The sequence below is a fragment of the Stegodyphus dumicola genome, chromosome 9, assembly GCF_044657685.1.
Source record: "Stegodyphus dumicola isolate Sdum_Otavi_A_Nest chromosome 9, ASM4465768v1".
Taxonomy (NCBI): domain Eukaryota; kingdom Metazoa; phylum Arthropoda; class Arachnida; order Araneae; family Eresidae; genus Stegodyphus; species Stegodyphus dumicola.
In genome coordinates this window covers 10,333,388-10,353,052 of record NC_140776.1, presented here as the reverse complement: position 1 = coordinate 10,353,052, position 19,665 = coordinate 10,333,388, and the positions used below count along the sequence as shown (strand labels likewise).

The 19,665-nt window shown below is 32.6% G+C and overlaps 1 protein-coding gene across 7 annotated transcripts in view; it reads left to right on the top strand.

The window, feature by feature from the left end:
• The window catches only part of HemK2 (HemK methyltransferase 2), a 53,364-nt gene extending 43,692 nt beyond the window's left edge, over positions 1 to 9,672 (top strand). For 3 of the 7 annotated variants that reach the window (XM_085823200.1, XM_085823202.1, XM_085823201.1), the window contains one exon: positions 9,343 to 9,667. In XM_085823200.1, coding sequence (XP_085679326.1) covers positions 9,343 to 9,500 — 158 coding nt within the window. In that variant the 3' untranslated portion in view covers positions 9,501 to 9,667. Of the gene's footprint in view, positions 1 to 3,865; positions 7,456 to 9,342 lie in introns of those variants that run through there. The other 4 variants (XM_085823199.1, XM_085823203.1, XM_085823196.1 and 1 more) reach the window with 4 other exon arrangements.
• Positions 9,673 to 19,665: the final 9,993 nt, after the last annotated feature.

The following is a 19,665-nucleotide window of genomic DNA, read 5'->3' as shown; positions in this document are numbered from 1 at the left end:
TCAAAATTCAAAATTTGGGCATTCAAAAAAAAAAAAAAAATGGATATGTTCTGATGGAGACTGCATACATTCAAAATTTGGTGGCTCTGTGTGCTGCCATTTTCCCACAGTGTGGCTAAATTCGAAAGAAAATATTGCATTTTATAAAGAGGCAGTATGCTTCTTTTGTAATGTTGTGTTTTCTGATTATATTTAAAATATAAATATCTTATTCTTTACAGAGTAATGTCACAAAGCATTTAACCCTTTGATTACTGATATTACATAAATGTTCCACTAAAAGTTTTCCTGCTGTGCTCATTGTACACAAATGAACATAGACAAAAGAAGAAATATGAGTTGCCAATGTGTAATATTGGGTTATGCAAAGAATGCTTTTTACCCTATACCATATGACATAAATCTATTTCATGAATGAAGTTTTCTAGAATAATAGGTTCACTTATGGAAGTCGATCAGTATGTGTAGGACTTTTGTATACCACCATTAACTACAGCTGGAACATAGGTGTCCCAGCCTTTGGCCTGAAAACTGCTTGTCAAAAAAATCCCAAATGCTAAATTTACCCTATTTATGACATATTTTGTTCACTTGGATAGAAAACAGAGTAGTGCTTTTTTTTTATTCATAATCAAAGGGTTAAATCACTGAGTTGTTAATTAAATTCCTTATTTTGCACACAAAATATGAAATAAAAGATAAAAATTAAAAATTTGGGCTTTGAGGTGCACATGTTCAATTGGAGGACTATGTTCAAAATTTGGTGGTTCTAGGTATTGCTGCATTTCCACAATATTAGGAACATATACATATATGTAGATTCTTCATTTTTTAATGATAAAGATCATTATTTTTAATTTTACAATTAAAGAAATTTTCTGGAAACAAAATTGAATTCCAATTGTTGAAAAATTTGATTTTAATTAATATGTAGGCTGTGTCTGATGTATTGATGCAATTTTTTTTTTTTTTTTTTTTTTTTTTTTTTTTTTTTTTTTTTTTTTTTTAAATATTTCTTGTAAAATTGTTTAACTAAATCATCTCATTCAAAAGTAGTCAATCAGTTTCTTGTTTTCCTTCGTAAGTTATTGAGTTGACTAAAGCCAGCTTTTACTAGATGAGGGAAGAGTAAATAATATTGTTTCAGTAGCAGCTTTTATTTTGAGATATTTCTGGCAGATGACTTTTAAATTTCAAAGCATATTCATGTTTTTTAATAAGACTTGTGCTTAAACATCCTCCTTCAATACAGCCAACTGTTCTTGCATTATTGTATCAAGATCACAAGATCAGATAGACTGCAGTTCAGGAGTTCTATAAGCCATACTGGCACATTCAAATTTTCGATGTCTTGGAAGTGAACATTAAAATCATCTTTGAAATTTTACAAGTGGTTTGTAGATAGCAATATATCTTCTGAGATAATGCATACCTTTTCAGTAATGGATAAACACGCTAATTCTCTAAGTAATGGAATTCTTTTCAATTCAGTATCTATATAAACAAGTCAATTTTAGAACGGAACCAAAGATAATTATTTTAGTTTCGGTGAGATGTCTCATCTTTGCGGGTTTTTTGTGTGTCATTGAAAAGTGCACATATATCAGGCAAGTAACATATATAGGTTTATTTAATTTTATTAATTGTGTCATCATAGAATTGTCAACTGCAAGGGAAAATTCTGTTATGGTATTAAAAATGTCTATATAGTGTTTTGGATAGTGTTTGATTGATTGGCATTCCACATGTCAGGCATATTATTTTTGAGACAGTAATTAAAAAGAAAATGTAGTAAAGAAGTGATTACCATATTTCTGCTTATATAAAACACATCTTGATTCTGGGACCTGAAAATTGAAAATAATAAAGAATTATTTGACTGGTGGTCTGGTTTTTTATTAGCCTGTTGGATTACAACTTAATAGGAAAAAATAATATATAAAGTTATTGAAATTGGTGTTTATTCAGTATATAATTCATCACTATGAGATCTCCCATATGTTTGATGAACCTCATCTGTATAAGCCTCTAAGTATACAATAGCGTAAGGTGCAGTTTCTCCAAATGCATTGTATCAGTTTATCTTTATTGTAGACAGTCTTGTCCTAAAAGGATTCTTTTGTTGTTCTTTATCTTAGGTTAAAGGTGACTTACTATATGTTCAGGGCGGAAGCCCCTTTGCAAGGAACTAAAAATTATATGATTTGAAACCTTCATGCATCTTTGTTCATTAATGAATGGAGGGAGAAAAGTGTTTTAAATCTTAAGTCGAATTTTAGAGTTTTCGGTTTTTTAAGGAAACGTGTGAGCGAAGGTCTTGGCATTCTAAGGATTAACATGCATGTTGTCACATATGCATCATGGATGATCTTTCGATGTTGATTTTGTTTGCTGCAGTGCCACTGTTACCGCTTTCATTGGGGTCAGCACTGCCATTGTATTAGATGCATCCAGTTTTCAGACATGAAGTTTCTAAAAAAAGTTATACACGGATAATACAATACTTTTATCAATCAATTACTCGTGCATATTTGGCTATTGAAACAATTTAAAATTCTATCAATGCCCCAGTAGTCAATATTGATCCTGCCTTGATATACACTATATATTGATATACACCTGCCTTGTACACTATATAGTATACATAAAGACACCTGTTTCAAAATTTGATCATGAAAATTTATTTTTAATAGTTTGGCAGTATCTCAGGTAGAAGTGAAGAACATAAGTATTTCACCATTGGTCGTTCAGATATAATCCCACTGCACTATGTATCTCAAAAACAATTTTGATGTAGTAAAACCTCAGGGATGGATCTGAAAATCTCAGATTCCTCTTCCCTTGCCACCAAGCCAGTTGAGAAGACTTCCAGCTTTCCGATATTTTAAATGCCACCTTGCTGCACAGACATTATACACATACGAACATATGTGCTTTTTCTGGGATTCAAACCCAGGCAGCTCATCAGTATGGCAGCAGTTAAGACAACATTGGACTCACTAGAGGAAGAATTGACCACATATGTGTTTTTGCAGTGTAAGATACATATGATTGCAGGAAATCCTTCACAAAGACATTTCTTACCCTTATTTTGCAAAAACACTAGTATTCTCCAGGATTCAAGTTGGACCCAATGATATGGCAGCCAGTGTTACCACTATAACAGCTACTAAAGAGATCAGAGCAGCTTATCAGCACCTCATAACATTTTGAAGCAATGTAATAAAATCTCGTTTATGCTCATATGTAAAAATATTTTCCAGTATCATGTTAAAGCTCTTTTGTATTATTCATACCTTCTTCAGTGCTTTAATGACATGAAACTATTGCCTTAATTTTTATGCAAGTCATAGACCTCTTATCTATAAATGAATGAGAATTTGATTATTTTACATGTGAACTATTCAACCACCTTCTGTTATTGTAGAACTGATGTCAAAGATATCACTTAAGATCGCATTTAATATGCTTCATTCATTTCTGTGACTCTTGTGTTAACTTACATTCATGGGTGAAATTTTGTGATACTTTTCATGCTTTATCATTGAACAGTTTTATGAATGAAAGCTACATTTTAGCTAATTTGGTTTATATAACATGCCATCAAAGTTCAGCAATTTTAGCAAGATATAATACTCAGTTTGCCCCTTAAGGTGACTTGAGTGATTATTAAATTCTAACATGAAAGAAAAAAGTATTGAATAATAAAATGATTGTGAGGGCTTATATTTGACTTTAGAAGGTGAAAATATGCATTTTTCTAGTAATGAGATTACATCAGATACTTTAATCTCATTAATTTATCTTTATCTGATGTGTATTTGTCCTATAAAGTACAGTTTATTTATTGTCTGGTATTTTTCAGAGGATATTGCAACATATCTAGCTACCTATGGTTTGAAAATGACAAAAGTACTTGAAAGATCATGTGGAATCGAACGCCTATTTGTTCTCAGATTTTCTTGGCAAGATTATTGATTAAATAATGTAAATGACAGTGGAAATATTTTTATGCTTGCATCAAGTTTAATTTAAGAATTTTAAATGAAAAATTTTTTAGTTTGTGTGTGAAATTTTCATCCATTCTGTAGAAGGCAAATTTTAATCAGATGACTTCTGATGCTATGGTGCTATATAGCTGGAACTTTTGCCAACAAAGAATAGAGGTGGGATAGAAGCATAGCTTGAGTTTCTTACAGTAACTCGTGTATTTACCAGTTTAATATGATAAGCCATGAGAAATAAATCAGAAAATGTTTAATCTACAAATCCGATATAGGCAGTACTTCAGCTGCAGTTTGTCATAATGTTTGTCAAGTGTATACAGAAGATACAGTTGAGATGGTGGAACTATCTACTACCTGTTAGGCCCAGCCAAGTCTTGGGTCTGGAGACCAATGGCGTTATTGCAAACTTTTAAGTTGTACAGAGTTTTATTGTGAAAACTAAAGGAAATTACAAAAGGAAGGGAAAACTAATATTTAACTAATAATGTTAAATGAACAATATAAGAAATGAGAAAGAAAATTACAATTGTTTTTATAATAAGATTCTGTTTTGACAGTTGTGAATCTATACATTTAATCTGTTTAAGATATTCTGTTTTATACGGTTGTTTCTTAATACATATATATTGGTATGGTTATACTATGTTTAATATAAAGTGAGAGAAGGAGTAAGAGTAAAAGGAGAGAGAAAGAAGGGAAGGAAAGGAAAAGAAGGAGAAAAGTAACATCATAGAGACAATATTAAAAAGAAGACAGAAAACAAGATAATGAAGTAAATAATAATTGATATTAAATAATAAAATGCCAATTACCTGTTAATTATATGCAAGTCAACATTTAAAATATAGAGAGAAAAAAATTTGAAAGATATGTAGGCCTTTTTCTATTATAATCTATATAAAGTAATAAAGAAGATTTAAAGCTCTCTCTCTCTCTCTCTCTTTTTTAAATAAATAAAACAACTGTATTACCATTTGCAAAGGCAGTTTTATTGAAATCAAAGTTTGCAACAATGATTTTTGTGAAATTTCAGTATGGAGATATGTAACAATGAAAATTAATACAACCTTATAAAATAGAGAGATATTAGAGTTACAACAATTACTTATGACAGACGGAATGTGTAATTCATTCATATCAATTGCATTACATTTAAAACCTTGACCTCTGTCATCTACATGAAAAATGTAGATCAGATGGAAACACCAGCCAGATATGAGAATTACAAGGGAAGACAGGAAACTAATGATTATTTTCGCTGTTGCTGTTCAGTTGGAAATGGTGATATTTGAAATATTATTTGGACGATAATGATCAAAGTAAAAGACAAGTGATAACTTGTTCAAGTAATAGAAATAAAACTACAGTGCCTCTAGGCTGTCACAATTTAATGAATCTATTAATAACTAAAGTTTGTATCTTAGAATGTTGCTCTTTAGGAATTGTTGAAACCGAACCCAAGCGTTTTCTGTGGTATATGGTCGAAAGTGCAAGTCTTTTGTCACTTCACAGTTAAACATATAATGGTCAATAGTTCCTTTCATACCATAAATACAATAAGCCATATGATAGAATCCAAAGCAATAGAAATATGCACTGAAAGGGCCATGGGCTGTTGAGAAAAAATGTAGTAGCTTGATCAGTGTAGATCATATTTCTGGAAGGGATTGGCAAAAAATGTTTTCTTCTTCCTATATGTATTGGCACCTGTTTTGTTCCCAAAGTAATATTAGATCTTTTTCCAGTCTTGATTTTAAATAGGATAAAGGACTTACTAAGGTAAATGTGTGCATTGAGGAACTATTAGCTGCATCTTTTACCAATTCCATCTGCAATCTCATTATCTATAGTATCCATATGTTGTCTTGTCCATTGCAATTTTGGCTTTAGGAATGCTGGAAAAAGTGGCAGTAGTTGTTGTATTTCTCTTACCAGACTAAAATCAATTATTGCTTGTATACCTGAGGCACTGTCCAAAATCATTATGCTTGTTTCTTGAAACTTCTTTGCAAATTTAATGCCTTCTTTAACAGCTAAGAGTTTGGCTTGGAGTATTGAGTTTGCATGCTGAATAGACTAGAGTTTGAACTGAAGTCTATCTTGAAAAGAACACTCCCTACATCTAATTAAATTTTTGAACTATCTGTGTAGATGTAAATTTGAAAATCCTCTAAGGATATATAACTGCTAGATCTTTAGTATATAGATTTGTAGGATGTAAATTGAGGTTCTGTTGTAGTTTCTCAAAATCAGATGGAAGCTAGAAATCACTGAAGGATCCTTTTGTTGTATCTGGAGACCTGTACTTTAACTGCCTCTTTTTGTAAAGTTATTGTACAATGCCTGTAAGAATTTGTAGCACACTATACCTCAGGACAATCTAACTTAAGAATACATACAAGGCTGGAATGACCTTTTAATGGCTTTTCACCCTGTTTTTCAGCTTATCCATATACACCAAACTGCCCGTGGAGATTCAGTTACTCCAATTCACTGTATATTTGGCGACTTCTTGCCGAATCCAACATATTTAAATAACCATCTTTTAATGCAATAAAGTTAAATTTGAAGTTGATAGTTAATTGTAGTGTAAAATGTAGAGCCTGTTATTCATAATGGACACAATCATTTATTAATTTACTTCAGGATGCATTTAGCTATAAAACTGCATAGCAGATGAATCAAATTTTTCCAATCTTATCCCTTTCAACAGAATGTTCCTAGTCCTATTATATTTCTTGCAGTTAATAATTACATGGTTTGTTTGTTAATCATGTAATGAGTATCACAGTATTAAGAGTCTGCTTACTGGTATCTGTACGGCATCTGATTTGTATTCCGTAACTACAACAATAGCTAGTTGCTACCTCCATAACCCTTGCTGGTACATTAATCATTGCTCCACTACTTGTACAATTGTCAAATATGTCAGCTATTGGGAAATGCAAACAGTTATTTATATGTTCATTTGTGATGGCCTTAAAAAGATATCTGTCATACATTCTCCTTTCTAAATGCATCTATCAATTGCCTGCTTCCATTTCCTGCAATTTTGTCAGCTTTTTCTCTTAGCTTGATGGCCCTGTCACCTAGTATCTACAAAGTGATGAGATAATTGAAAATCTTTTGTACAGTTTTAGAATAGAAGAGAATTTGAATTCTTATGAACAGTTCTTATCACACTAACAGTCAATTTATTTCATATTAAAATAATGTGTACAGAAATCATGCTTGTATGCAGTAAACTTAAGTTAGAGAATTTTTTAATTGTAGTTTTTGGTCCTTGTAGAAGCAAGTCATCATAAGTCAAGGACTGCCTGCATTAAAATTTTAGAATGTGTAAAAAGTTGTTATCTATTTCAATTGTATTTTTGTGAGAAATATTCATCTTGTAATGTATTTTTCTATTGCAAGGCAATGGAATTGAATAAATTCATTTCTGCTGTTACCCCATGGTTTTGTCTTTTCAGTATTCAAGATGTTTCTGCAGTTCATTAATAACATATTACCCATATATTACAAACAGACTTAAAAAGCAAACTTACTGGATGGCTAGATATATTTAATTGCTTGTTTAAACTCAGAAAATCACATCTTTAGTGCTTTTTTATTTCTAAGTGTGCAGTTTTTATGTTCCACCATTATATAATTGGGGGTTCTCATGTTTTGAATTGTGATTTTTATTGATGTTTTGAAACGACATTTTATTAATATGATTCCAATGAAACTTAAATTTGTTTCAGAAGTTCTTTCAATGATTGTGGTATTATTTAGTTTGAATGCTAAGAAACCAAAATTTAGCAACGGGAAAGACTAAATGTAATTACAATTTACTTAATTTCTATCCTCTGAAAAATACTGCAAGATAATTATATTAAAAAAAGTAACAATACATAAATCTTAAGAGTGCAGAAGCAAAATGAATAGATAGAATGGCAATAAATAGAAAAAGAAGAAATAAGCCGAAACACACAAGAAAAAAATAGATAATATATAAAATGCACAAATTTTTACAATTAAGTACACTAAGATACATAAAATAGAGCAATAGCATTTAATAGATAATACTTAATCCAATATAATTAATTAAATTCATCATAAACTTTTAAGATGACATGAAATGTATTTATGACGCAGGTAACACGTGATGTACAGTTACAGCAGAATTAGAATGTTATATGCATATACTATAATTCTAATATTATTAATACTTTTATTGTTAGTTTTTACACACATTTCTTCAATATTTTTGAAAATTAAAAAATAGGCATACTAAAAACAATTAATCTTCATAATCTCTCTCTCTCTCTGTCTTAAATATTAGCCTGAAATTCCTCTAAGGCTTCTCCTATATAAAAAAAAATACTTTTCACACATTTTTTAAAGCAGTTTTTAGCTGATTTTAAGAGATAAACCCTCTGCATTGTATACATGGCCTGTAGCAAAGATACTGACTTACTTATTACCTTTTAAGTATGTTTTCACAAAATTCACGTGTGTTCATTTTCTGAATATCTTTTCAGTAATGATATTTGAAAGCTTTTATTTTCTGGGTTTGTCAACAACCAGTCCTGTCTTTTTAATTGCTGGGTCCATATTGCAAATTATGGACATAATAACTGATTGCTTTAGTTTCTTAAAGTGGCTGCTGTTTCACCTTGAAAGATTAGTGTATGTATTGATAAGGTTGTGTAATGCAAACTAGTTTCATATGTTTAATAAATTTCATGTGGCTTGTATTTATTTAGCAGCCCAAACAAAATGTCTTTTATCCAGTTATCAGTTGCATGATGCAGCCTCTTCCTTCTCACCATGTAGTTTCAGATGAACAGTGTCTGATTTTGCTTTCTCCAACTTTCAGACCAAATGTCAGTTGATGCAAACTTTTCTCCCAGCATTTAGCGAATTATTGAAAGAAAAAAAAGCTATAGAAATAGAAAAAAATTTAGTTTTATACCTTGAAACCATTCTAGAAAAGCAGTTTCAACATCTGCAATTTTCTATCATTTTTGTGCTTCCGCAAGACATTTTTTATTAGTTCTTCATTAGTTTGAAGTCAAAAGTCATTAATTCGGACACCCATAATCCGGAGTGATCTATAATCTCGACCTCAAAGCTAAAAACTTTCTGTGCATGTGGCGCGTTGACACATGCGCATAAGAACTTTACGACTGCGCATATGCGTGTGCGCAAGCACAGAATACGTTTTCGGATGTGCGTTTTATGTATAACGGACGGTATAAGCTAAAATTATCTAATTATCTATTTCAGTTAATGTTGATGATTGCGTTGTTCCTTAATCTTCGAATTCGATGCGTCTTATTATTTTTTGCAGACTGTAAGAGCAATGTTATAAAAGTAAACTTGAACTTTCGATTATGTCAAAAAGAATTTCCGATGTTGGAGCTCCCAAAGGATCTACAAAACGAAAGTATGTTTCGATGTCCATCAAACAAAATGTGGAATTGCTGCAAAAAATGGATAAAGACATGAAGAAGGTGACAGAGAGGTTAGTGAAAACGAAAAAATTTTGATTGACAAGTTAGTCAGTATTCTCGGCACAGCAATTACGGGATTTGAACAGCGGAACTTTGTAACTGAACAAGAAATTATGTCTGGTTATAGAATTAAAGAGAAAGTATTATCACATAAAACGAAGCAACTTAAACAACTTACATTGAAAGAAATGTTTAATAAAGTAAACAAATAAATATTAAGCCTCTTTTTTTTTTTTTTTTTTTTTTTTTGTAAATTTTGATATCCTTTAGATCATAATTATTCTTTATTTCATATTTTTAATTTTAGAATTTCTGCATGCCATCTTACGAGATTTAAACTGATGCTCTATAATCCAGAAATATCGATAATTCGGAATCGCCGAAGTCCCGACAAGTCTGGATTAACGACTTTTGACTGTAATTCCTTGTTTAAGTAAACTGCACAATGCTGTTTGGGAAACTCCCAGTTTAATTGTAGTTTTTCTCTCGCTGCAATTGCCAAGAACGTCAAAATCTATTAATAGTTTATCCTTTTCGTTCAAGCTTAAGTCTTTCTGTTAGCAATTTCAACATGTTACAAGTTAAGTGCCCATTAAAGTATTTTTTAAAAATGCTTCTTCTGTGATCCATTCAAATTTTAAAACTTATATTTCTAGACAGCCAAAAGATTGCCCTTTTTACTTCCTTGTACGAAGTAAAAAGGAAGTATTGTAATCGTGAAAAGTTTCAGGCAGAATATTTCAACGAAAATATCCATTTTGACCGCTATCGAATGCAATTTAACGATGTTTTTGCGGGATATCTGTACATAAAGACAGAATAAAATACTCTTTTCCTTCAAAAAAATTATAAAACTACTTTAAAGTTAATTCTGAAGAGAATTTTTCATGGTGTCTGTACGAACGTATGTACGTACGTATCTCGCATAACTCAAAAACGAGTAGCCTCAGAACGTTGAAATTTTGTATATAGGACTGCTATAACATGTAGATGTGCACCTCGTATTTTGGTTGCAATCGGCCGCACCAAACGTATATAAATATATTTATATACGAGGGCTATCCAGAAAGTAGATTACGTTTTGGAATAAAAAAATAAACAAAGTATAGGAAACAAATTTTATTATATACAGATGAAAGCCACACTCAAATACTACTTTTCTACATAGTCACCATACAAATTAAGGCATTTATCGTAGCAATGTACGAGCTTGGAAATTCCTTCGTCGAAAAATTCGGCCGCCTGCGCCTTCAACCACTTCGTTACCTCTTCTTGCAGCTGTGCGTCGTCATCAAAACGCTGCATAGCCAGCCACTTCTTCATTGCTGGGAATAGGTGGAAGTCGCTCGGTGCCAGGTCGGGACTGTACGGCGGATGAGGAAACAACTCCCACTTAAAAGATTCAAGAACTTTACGAGTGACATTTGCCGTGTGGGGCCGGGCGTTGTCGTGAATCAACAAGATCTTAGAGCTCAACATTCCTCTGCGCTTGTTTTGAATTGCTCTTCTGAGTTTTTGGAGAGTTTGGCAATACCTTTGAGAGTTTATTGTAGTGCCTCTTTCCAGGAAGTCCACCAAAATTACACCTTTTCTGTCCCAAAAAACAGTCGCCATCATCTTCCTTGCCGACATTGTTTGCATGCATTTCTTGGGTTTTTGGGGAGAACTTGTGTGCCCCCACTGCATTGATTGCAATTTCGTTTCACAGTTCACATGTTTCACCCATGTTTCGTCACCAGTAACGATGCGATCGAGTAAAGAGTCACCATCCTTATGGTAAGCGTCCAAAAAGTTCAACGCTGCAGCCATTCGCTGATTTTTGTGGTCCTCTGTCAAGATTTTTGGAATCCATCTTGCACAAAACTTGTGGTAACCAAGCTTTTCGCTGATGATTTCGTGCAACAAACTTCGCGAAATTTGTGGAAAACTCAAAGAAAGTTCCATTATTGTGAAATTTCGATTTTCACGGACTTTAGCATCGACTTTTTCGAGAAGTTCGGCGGTCACTATGCTGGGTCTCCCACTTCGATCTTCGTCGTGAACATTGGTTCGGCCATTTTGAAATCTTATGACCCACTGACGCACTCCACCTTCAGTGATAATGTTGTCCCCATACACTTCACGAAGCTGCCGATAGATTTCTATCGGTTTACAGTTTTTTGCAGTCAGAAACCTTATTACTGAGCGCACCTCGCGGGATTTTCAATTAACGCAGACATTTCAAACCGTCACAGTATCTGAACGGAGCACAGCACGAACCTCTCACTAGCACGGCTAGATGCAGACTGAGCTGCGCAACGCTCTGACCCCAAGATGGCCGCGCTAGCCCTGCCCCTAGCGGACACAGACGGAAACGTAATCTACTTCCTGGATGGCCCTCGTATATATCCACTCTGTTACCCAGCTCAGTGATCTCAGTTTCTTTACTCTTATATGTTTGTAAATTGTACATTTTTTGCTTTAAAAATGATTGAATTATGTTGTTTTTATCTTCCGGTTAAGGATTTTATGCCTTTAGTAAATCTGTGTGCAATATTTTTAGAATTATCAGCAATTTTAAAGTTGTTTAATTGCCGCTAAGCCAGTTTTTAATGGCGGCCATTGATGTTTACATTTGAAGCAGGAGACTAGTGGATTTGTTACCAATCTAGAGAAACTTAGCTTTGCAACAACAAAGATAACGCATTCGTTTATTATTGCCAATTAAATCATGCTTAATTCTTTCTGGAATTTTTTCGAGGAAATAAGTGTTTCAGATTTACTTCATAATTTTTAATATAGATATTTTGAGTTTTTATGTATTTTTGCCTTCTCGCAAAGTGAGAACTGAATTAATTAAATGAAAAATACTCAATCGTCTGTGAAAAAGTGTATCTTTTTTGTTTTGTTTGCTTAATTTCTTTTATACATCATTCTAGCTTTATTATAGTATTTGAATAGAACATGTGGAAACGATTAGATAATTATATTCTTTAAATGATATACATTTTGTGCATTATGAGTTATAATATGAACGAAATATAATACTAAAGGGGAGTCATCACTTTTGCACTACACAAAAAGTGAGAATTTTAGCTGATTTTCGAGTTTTAATAAGTTAAATTGTTTTTGTCATACATATATGAAATTTTCAGTGTGTCATCTTTATACGTAGATGATTATCTTTCTTGATTTATTTTACTTGATAGTGTATAAGAATTTGTTTTATAAAGAAAAAACTAACTGTATTTTCCAAAAATTTAAAATTTGTACTGAAGTACTGCACGCAAACTGACAGTAATACAAATTTAGTTACAGTAATCATTTTTAAGTGAATCTAGCTCCAGAATGTCGCTATGGTGAACAAATACTAGAGTGAATTTTAAAAAATGCATTTATTCTATTGTGGTTTATGCGCTGTCGGCGAAGTAGATTTAATTCAATCCAATAAGTTTAAATGAAATGCAAGAAAAATGCATATAATTTAATATTCCATACAAGGAAGTCATGTGGTGTACACATCAGATTTTTTTATTTAGCTAATCTGCCACTTCATGATTCCAAGCATGACTGATGCTTTGTTTGCTTTTTCTTCAGCGTATGATTATCTCTTCTTTTGCATTCAAAGGCTATTAATGTATGGTAGTGCTAAGAAGATTTCATGAGCTAATTTATAACTCTTTATGAATATAATGTATCTATCCCAAAGGAAAAATTTTGAATGGGAGAAACCCTTAAAGATTGGATATGGAAGTTTTACTTCCTCCATGTATCACCTGGTATTCCTGAAGGAAACCCAACTCATTTACATTGCTTCTAGAGTTCCCCCCTTCAACTTAAAGACGAGAAAATTCTTCTCCTTTGATGTCCACTGTGGATAAAGAACTCTGAAAACAGTGTTTCACTGGCACAGGGACTAGAGGATAGAAAAATTTCATCAAACCTTTTCTATTGATGCACTGCATGCCTAAACAATAAAGCCATGGTTCACAATGAGTTAAATGAATGAATTACGAAATGTTTTGATAGTAGTATTTTGAATAAGTAGGGTAGTCTGGCCATGAAGTAGTCTGGTAATCTTTTGCCAATCTGAGTTTAATAAACTGTGTTTTATTGATTAGCATATATTCGTTTTGATTCCTGAGAATTTGCATGTAATAAGCTGCTGAGTTTAATAATAATGACAGTCATTGTATTTGTTTTGATTCTTTAAAATTTGACAGTAAAAAGCAGCTGATTTTATTAAATTATTAGTGAATATAATAAGCTGTGAGTACACCATATGTTAAAATAAATAATAAATCATATAGTTCATACAGCAATTAGAGCACACACCTACACAGAAATGAACATTTAATTTGAATAATTTAACAGATATTCACTAGAGTATAAAATTAATTAATATATTTTGAATATTGCTGCATATTTTTGTGTCTGAAGTTGTAAAATAACATAAGAAATTTTATTCAGACACAGTTAACACAATTATTGGTAATAAGATTAACACAAAAAGAAATTTTTTATGTATTTTAAAAACAAAAAATAAGTTTTTTTTTGGGGGGGGCTTACCTGTATATGTATGTGTGTGTATGTTAAAATTTTCAGTAGAAAACGGATTTATAACTACCTTTTGATTTTTGTTTTTAATTGTTTTAAGAGCTTTAAATTGATCATGTCTTTAGAATTTCCGATACAGAATCTGTAATAAGCTGCTGAAAGTAAACAGAATCACTTTTTAGGAGATAAAAATGTTTTTTCTATACAACGTTGCCATTGCTCGCTTTGATATCCTTGAGTTTGTTGATCAAATATTCGTTAAAGTTTTACAAAATATGAAATTGATAATAAAACAAATTTCAAATTTGGGCTTCCACATTCCCATATTCGCAGTAGGATTACATCATTCAAAATTCAATGGCTCTATGTACCACTGTTTTATAACAATGGAGAAATATACATACATTTATGCAGATTTTTCATTATTTAATTTCTTTAAATATAATACAGGGCTTTAATATTTGGTGGCAACAATTTGAAAAGTGATTCAACACAGTTTTCAATGCAAAATACCAAAATGAAATTATTCATTGCGACAAAAGAATGCACTGAAGAAACTAAATGCTAAGGAAACGAAACTGTTCTTAATTTGTGACCTCTTCAGCATTTACCTTTTTTGGCAAGTTTTTTTTATACCATATGACAGAAGATTTTTAAATATTCTACACAAGCAATAAACTGAAAAGAATTCCTCAATATATTTCTTTTCCTTTCTTCCCCCCTCTCTCTTTTAAATTTATTAAAAAAACACCAGCTGTGAAGTTCTTAAAATATTATGTTTTAGTTCGCTCTCATGAAATTTGCATTAAGTGTTATATATTCGTGGAAGAAATCATTTAAATTTTGTTGGCTGGTAACTGTAAACTACGTACTTTGATATAATTTCGAAAAATATTTTTTCAACTACAAAAATAAATAACGTATAATTCCACATAAAACAGAAATATAAACTGGTGCAAATTTTTGCAATGTACAAAAAATAAAATACAACAAGCATATGTCTTTGCTGTAAACTGCATACTTTGATATAATTTCCAGAAATATTTTTTCAGCTATCAAAAATAAATAAAAATGTGTAATGCCACATAAAACAAAAATATAAACTGGTGCAAATTTTTGCAACCTAAGAAAAACAAAATACAGTAGACCCCCGATTATCCGCAGGGCGGATTATACGTGCCTGCCGCACTTTTTTTTTTTTTTTTTTTTTTTTTTTTTTTTTTTTTTACAAGCATAAAGCAAAGAAAATAACAATGTTCACGAAACTGAGTGAAACGTTAAATTTGCTAACATCGTGCTTATTTATAGCAAAAATATCCCAGGCCTTCTCAGAACCTTCCCCTCTGATGAGTAAGTGATTTCTTACTCACCTTTGCAGTGCCCACTCCACCCCCTCTCTCGTATTAATCTTACTGACACGTCCACTTCCTCCCACTCGCCATTGTTAGTTTAAGCCTGATAGTGTTTGTCAACCACTCGGAGTTAATTATTGTGTTCAGTGCTTGTGCTTTTTGGTTTTGTTTTTTCGTTACGGATTTAAAATGTAAGGAAAATGAAAGAAGATTGTGTTGACGATTGCGCAAAAGCTAGAATTAATTTCCAAAGTAGCAAACGGCGCTAGAAGGCAGCAGATGGAATTGGATTACGGAATCATGGAAACAACAATGCGTGAGATTCTAAAGCAAACAGACAAACTGGTGAACTTTGCATCAATGTCGGACAGTGCTTCCGCAATGAAAACGCAAAAAACTATGAAGGATTCTACCTTTCATGAGATAGACACGGCATTGACAGAGTGGTTAACTGAAGTTCGAAAAGAGGGTACTCCTGTAAATGGTCCTATCATTGTGGCGAAGGTAAAAACCTCTTTTGAGTTGTTAGGCCTGAAAGAAAATTTTGATGCATCTTCTGGCTGGTTGACTCATTTTAAGCAGCTGCATGGAATTCGAGAAATTGGACTTCATGAGGAGAAACTTGGTGACCCAACAAGCAGCCGACGATTTCCACCATGGATTTGAAGAATTTGTTTTAAAAGAAGAGCTATCTTTTGAACAAATTTACAATGCCGACGAATCGGGACTTTTGTGGAAAAGTCTTCCCACTCGCACTTTAGCATTTGAAAATGAAGGTAAAGTGGCGGGTCATAAAAGCAGCAAGGAAAGAATCACTATCATGTCTTACAGTAACGCTACCAGTGGACATAAACTCAGACTTGTTGTCATTGGAAAGTCAAAAAAATCAAGATCTTTCAAAGGCACAAGGAGAGAAAATTTGCCTGTTGATTACTTTAACAACAACAAGAAAAAAGAAAAAGAAAAAAGATGGATGAACGAAACATTTTTTTAAGAATGGTTCGAAAAAATCTTCTTCAAGTGCGTAAACATCTTAAATCGAAAAACCTGCCTGAAAAAGCTGTGCTATTGATCGACAACGCACCTTCTCACCCACCAACAAGCATACTAAAGTCTTCTGATGGACAAACTTTTGGAAAGTTTCTCCCCCCAAACATTACTGCGCTAATGCAACCCATGGACCAAGGAGTCATTGCAACAATGAAGAGAACATACCGAACCAAGCTGCTAATGATCAAAATTGAAGAAGGTTATGATCTGAAAGAGTTTTAGAAACACTACATAATCTTGGACAGCATCTACGATATTGCATCTGCATGGGACTCAGTGAAACCATCAACCCTCATAAAATCATAGAGAAAACTCATGCCTAATGTTGAAGCCAGCAGCAACCTAACCCCTTTGAGTTGTGAGGAAGGGAATGAAGATGTAGACACGCCTATGCCAACTCTTGCCGATATGGTGAAAACAGTTACGGGTGGTGAGAACGTCGATGCTGAAAACATTAACGAGTGGTTGGAGTGTGACGTCAACGAACGTGGCTTCGAACGCTTGACAGATGACGAAATTGTGAAGAAAGCAAGGGGAGAGACCGAGAATGAAGGAGAGCGAAGTGAAGGCGAAGAATAGCCCACTGTGCAGATGCGGAAAACTCATGAAGCGGCTTTGCAACAAGTCGACGGGCTGCTGAGCTATTTGGGAGAACAAAACGATGCGGAGTTGGCCGAGAAACTTATGTTACGAGGAACTTATCTCGGATCAAGAGAAAATGCTTCCAAAGCAAGAAGCAAACACAAATGACCGATTTCTTCAAAAAGGTGTAGTTTTGCAGTTATGCTTTTGTAATTACATAATACATTACAATATTAAAACAGTACATATGTATTAATTTTTCTGTGTGTCCTTGACGCCTCTTGTAAGTACAAAGCACTTTTCTGTTTTCATTAACAAAATGCATTTTAGTTTTAAGTGATATACTAAAATATTAAGCGTTTTAAGTGATATACTAGTTATAATATAAGGTTAGTTTTAAGTGATATACTAAAATATTAAGCGTTAGTTAAACAATTCCTGCTGTTTATTAAATAGTTGTCGAAATTTTTCTGCACTCAATTTAAATCGTTGTAACAGTAAAGTTTTTACATATTCATACTTTTTCGCGTCCTCTTCTGATTCTGTAGCAATAAGCTAAACAGTGTCAGGAGGCAGCAATGAAATAAGTTGAGTCACTTGATTTTCAGCAGGTATAATTGTAGCTTGATGCTTAAATAACACCAAAAATAAACTTATTTCATCTTCTTTAGGGTTGAAACGTGGAATGACATTGTGAATTCAGATTTTTAAAGGCTGCTCAGGTATCTATGTAGTTTCTACCAGCTGTGCTCTTGCAACCATTGCTTCCAATTCAATTTTCTGTAGCTCAAAAGATCTAATTCACTCTTCTCTTTTGTGTTCTTTTCCCCTTTCTTCTCTTCCACGTTCGCGTGCTCTTTCTTTTTTTTTCACGTTCTTCCTTTTCTTTCTCTTTCGCATTCTTCTTTTCATTCTCTTTATTCTCTTTCGTGTTCTTATTTTCTTTCTCTTTTTTCGCATTCAACGTTTCTTTCTCTTTCTTCTCAAATTGCAGGCAGTAATTTTCGAGTAAATTCCTCATCATAACCAGGACTTTCAGTAATCAATTTATGCAACTGAGAAATCTTAGATTCAGGTCTTGCGGTTAAATCTAACTCTCTTGCCAGTACTTTTAAATCCTGTTTTTTGCTCCTAGCTAAGAATGACACATGGAACAAGTTACCTTTAATAGGCTTTCTTTTGAAATTGAATCTAAAAATCGTACTTTTATTAAAAATGTATAATTTAAGCGAGACTTAATTTGTCAAATATGAAATTCATTCAAACTGGTGAGAATTATTCAAACAACTTTGCCAGTTTGGCACAAAATAAAATAACACTATGCCGGGTTGATGGTTTAACTTATGCTTCAAAAGCCTCGTTGTCTATAACTATATAAATATCTTTGCCAGTTAGGCAATACAATGGAATTTTACCCACGTCAGTTTGACGATTTCACTATAATCTGCATGCCTGGTTGGTGATAACAAAAACAATTTTTTGCCAGTTTGGGAATACAATTTAGCTGTAATGCGTCGGGATGACTTTACTATCTACCACACGCCTGGATAGTGAGAACTAAAGAAAAGATTTTTGCCAAATTGGCAGTATGATCTACTTATTTTCCACGTGCTTGCTTGGCAACAAATTCAAAAACACAGCTAGCAATCTTCTTCTTCTTTATATATATATATATCAATTATCAACATAAAAATTCAATACAAATAACAGTAAAGCCTAAATAATAATTTTTAAATACATTTTTACCACAAATATCAATTATAATTATAAAGTCACACACATAGCACAAAAACATCCTCCGATAATTTACGCCTAAAGTTAATCTTATTTTCAGAGATCAGCAATATCCTGTTCTGACAATTCTTTGCTCGGACGCAAGTTTTAAAAACACTGAAGATAACCTTTAAATGATCCACTTAAAAATCTGGCCTTAAAATGGCAGACTTCTGACATCTATTTCTCCTTGAAACAAACAAACTCGGCAATTGATACAAACTAGTTCTCAAAATTTCAGCAGCTTTCTGGGATTAGGAGACCAGCACCATCGAAATTTATAATTGCACTCCTAATCTCCACTATCTCGGTGGAACCTCCAACTTTATAAGACTATAACGTATTTTGCAGTATTTAACAAAATAACAGATGATCTTCTTAGTAAAACATAAATTTTATTTGTAGGTTTATGGAGATAGATAATTTGAATAGTGTTTTAGTTGCAAACTTTTCGTACCTCTACTAGCTGGTAAAACTTTCAGAATAACAATCTTAAACAATTTCTTAAGTTGCTGAGCAACGGTTACATGATACAAATATGATGTTGCCATTCCAATAAAATAAATATAGTTATTTGTTAAATAATAAAATATTACAATATCTATATACGTATCTCGCATAACTCGAAAACGAGTAGCCTCAGAACGTTGAAATTTAGTATGGGACTACTATAATATGCAGTTGTGTACCTCCCTTTTTGGTAGCACTCGGCCTCATCAAAAGTGTATAAATATGTACCCATTATGTTACTCGGCTCCGTTAGATCTGTTTTTTTTTTTTTATTCTTATATGTTGGTAAATTGTCCATATTTTGCTTTAAAAATGACTGAATTATGTTGTTTTTAATCTTCCGGTTAAAGTTTTTAT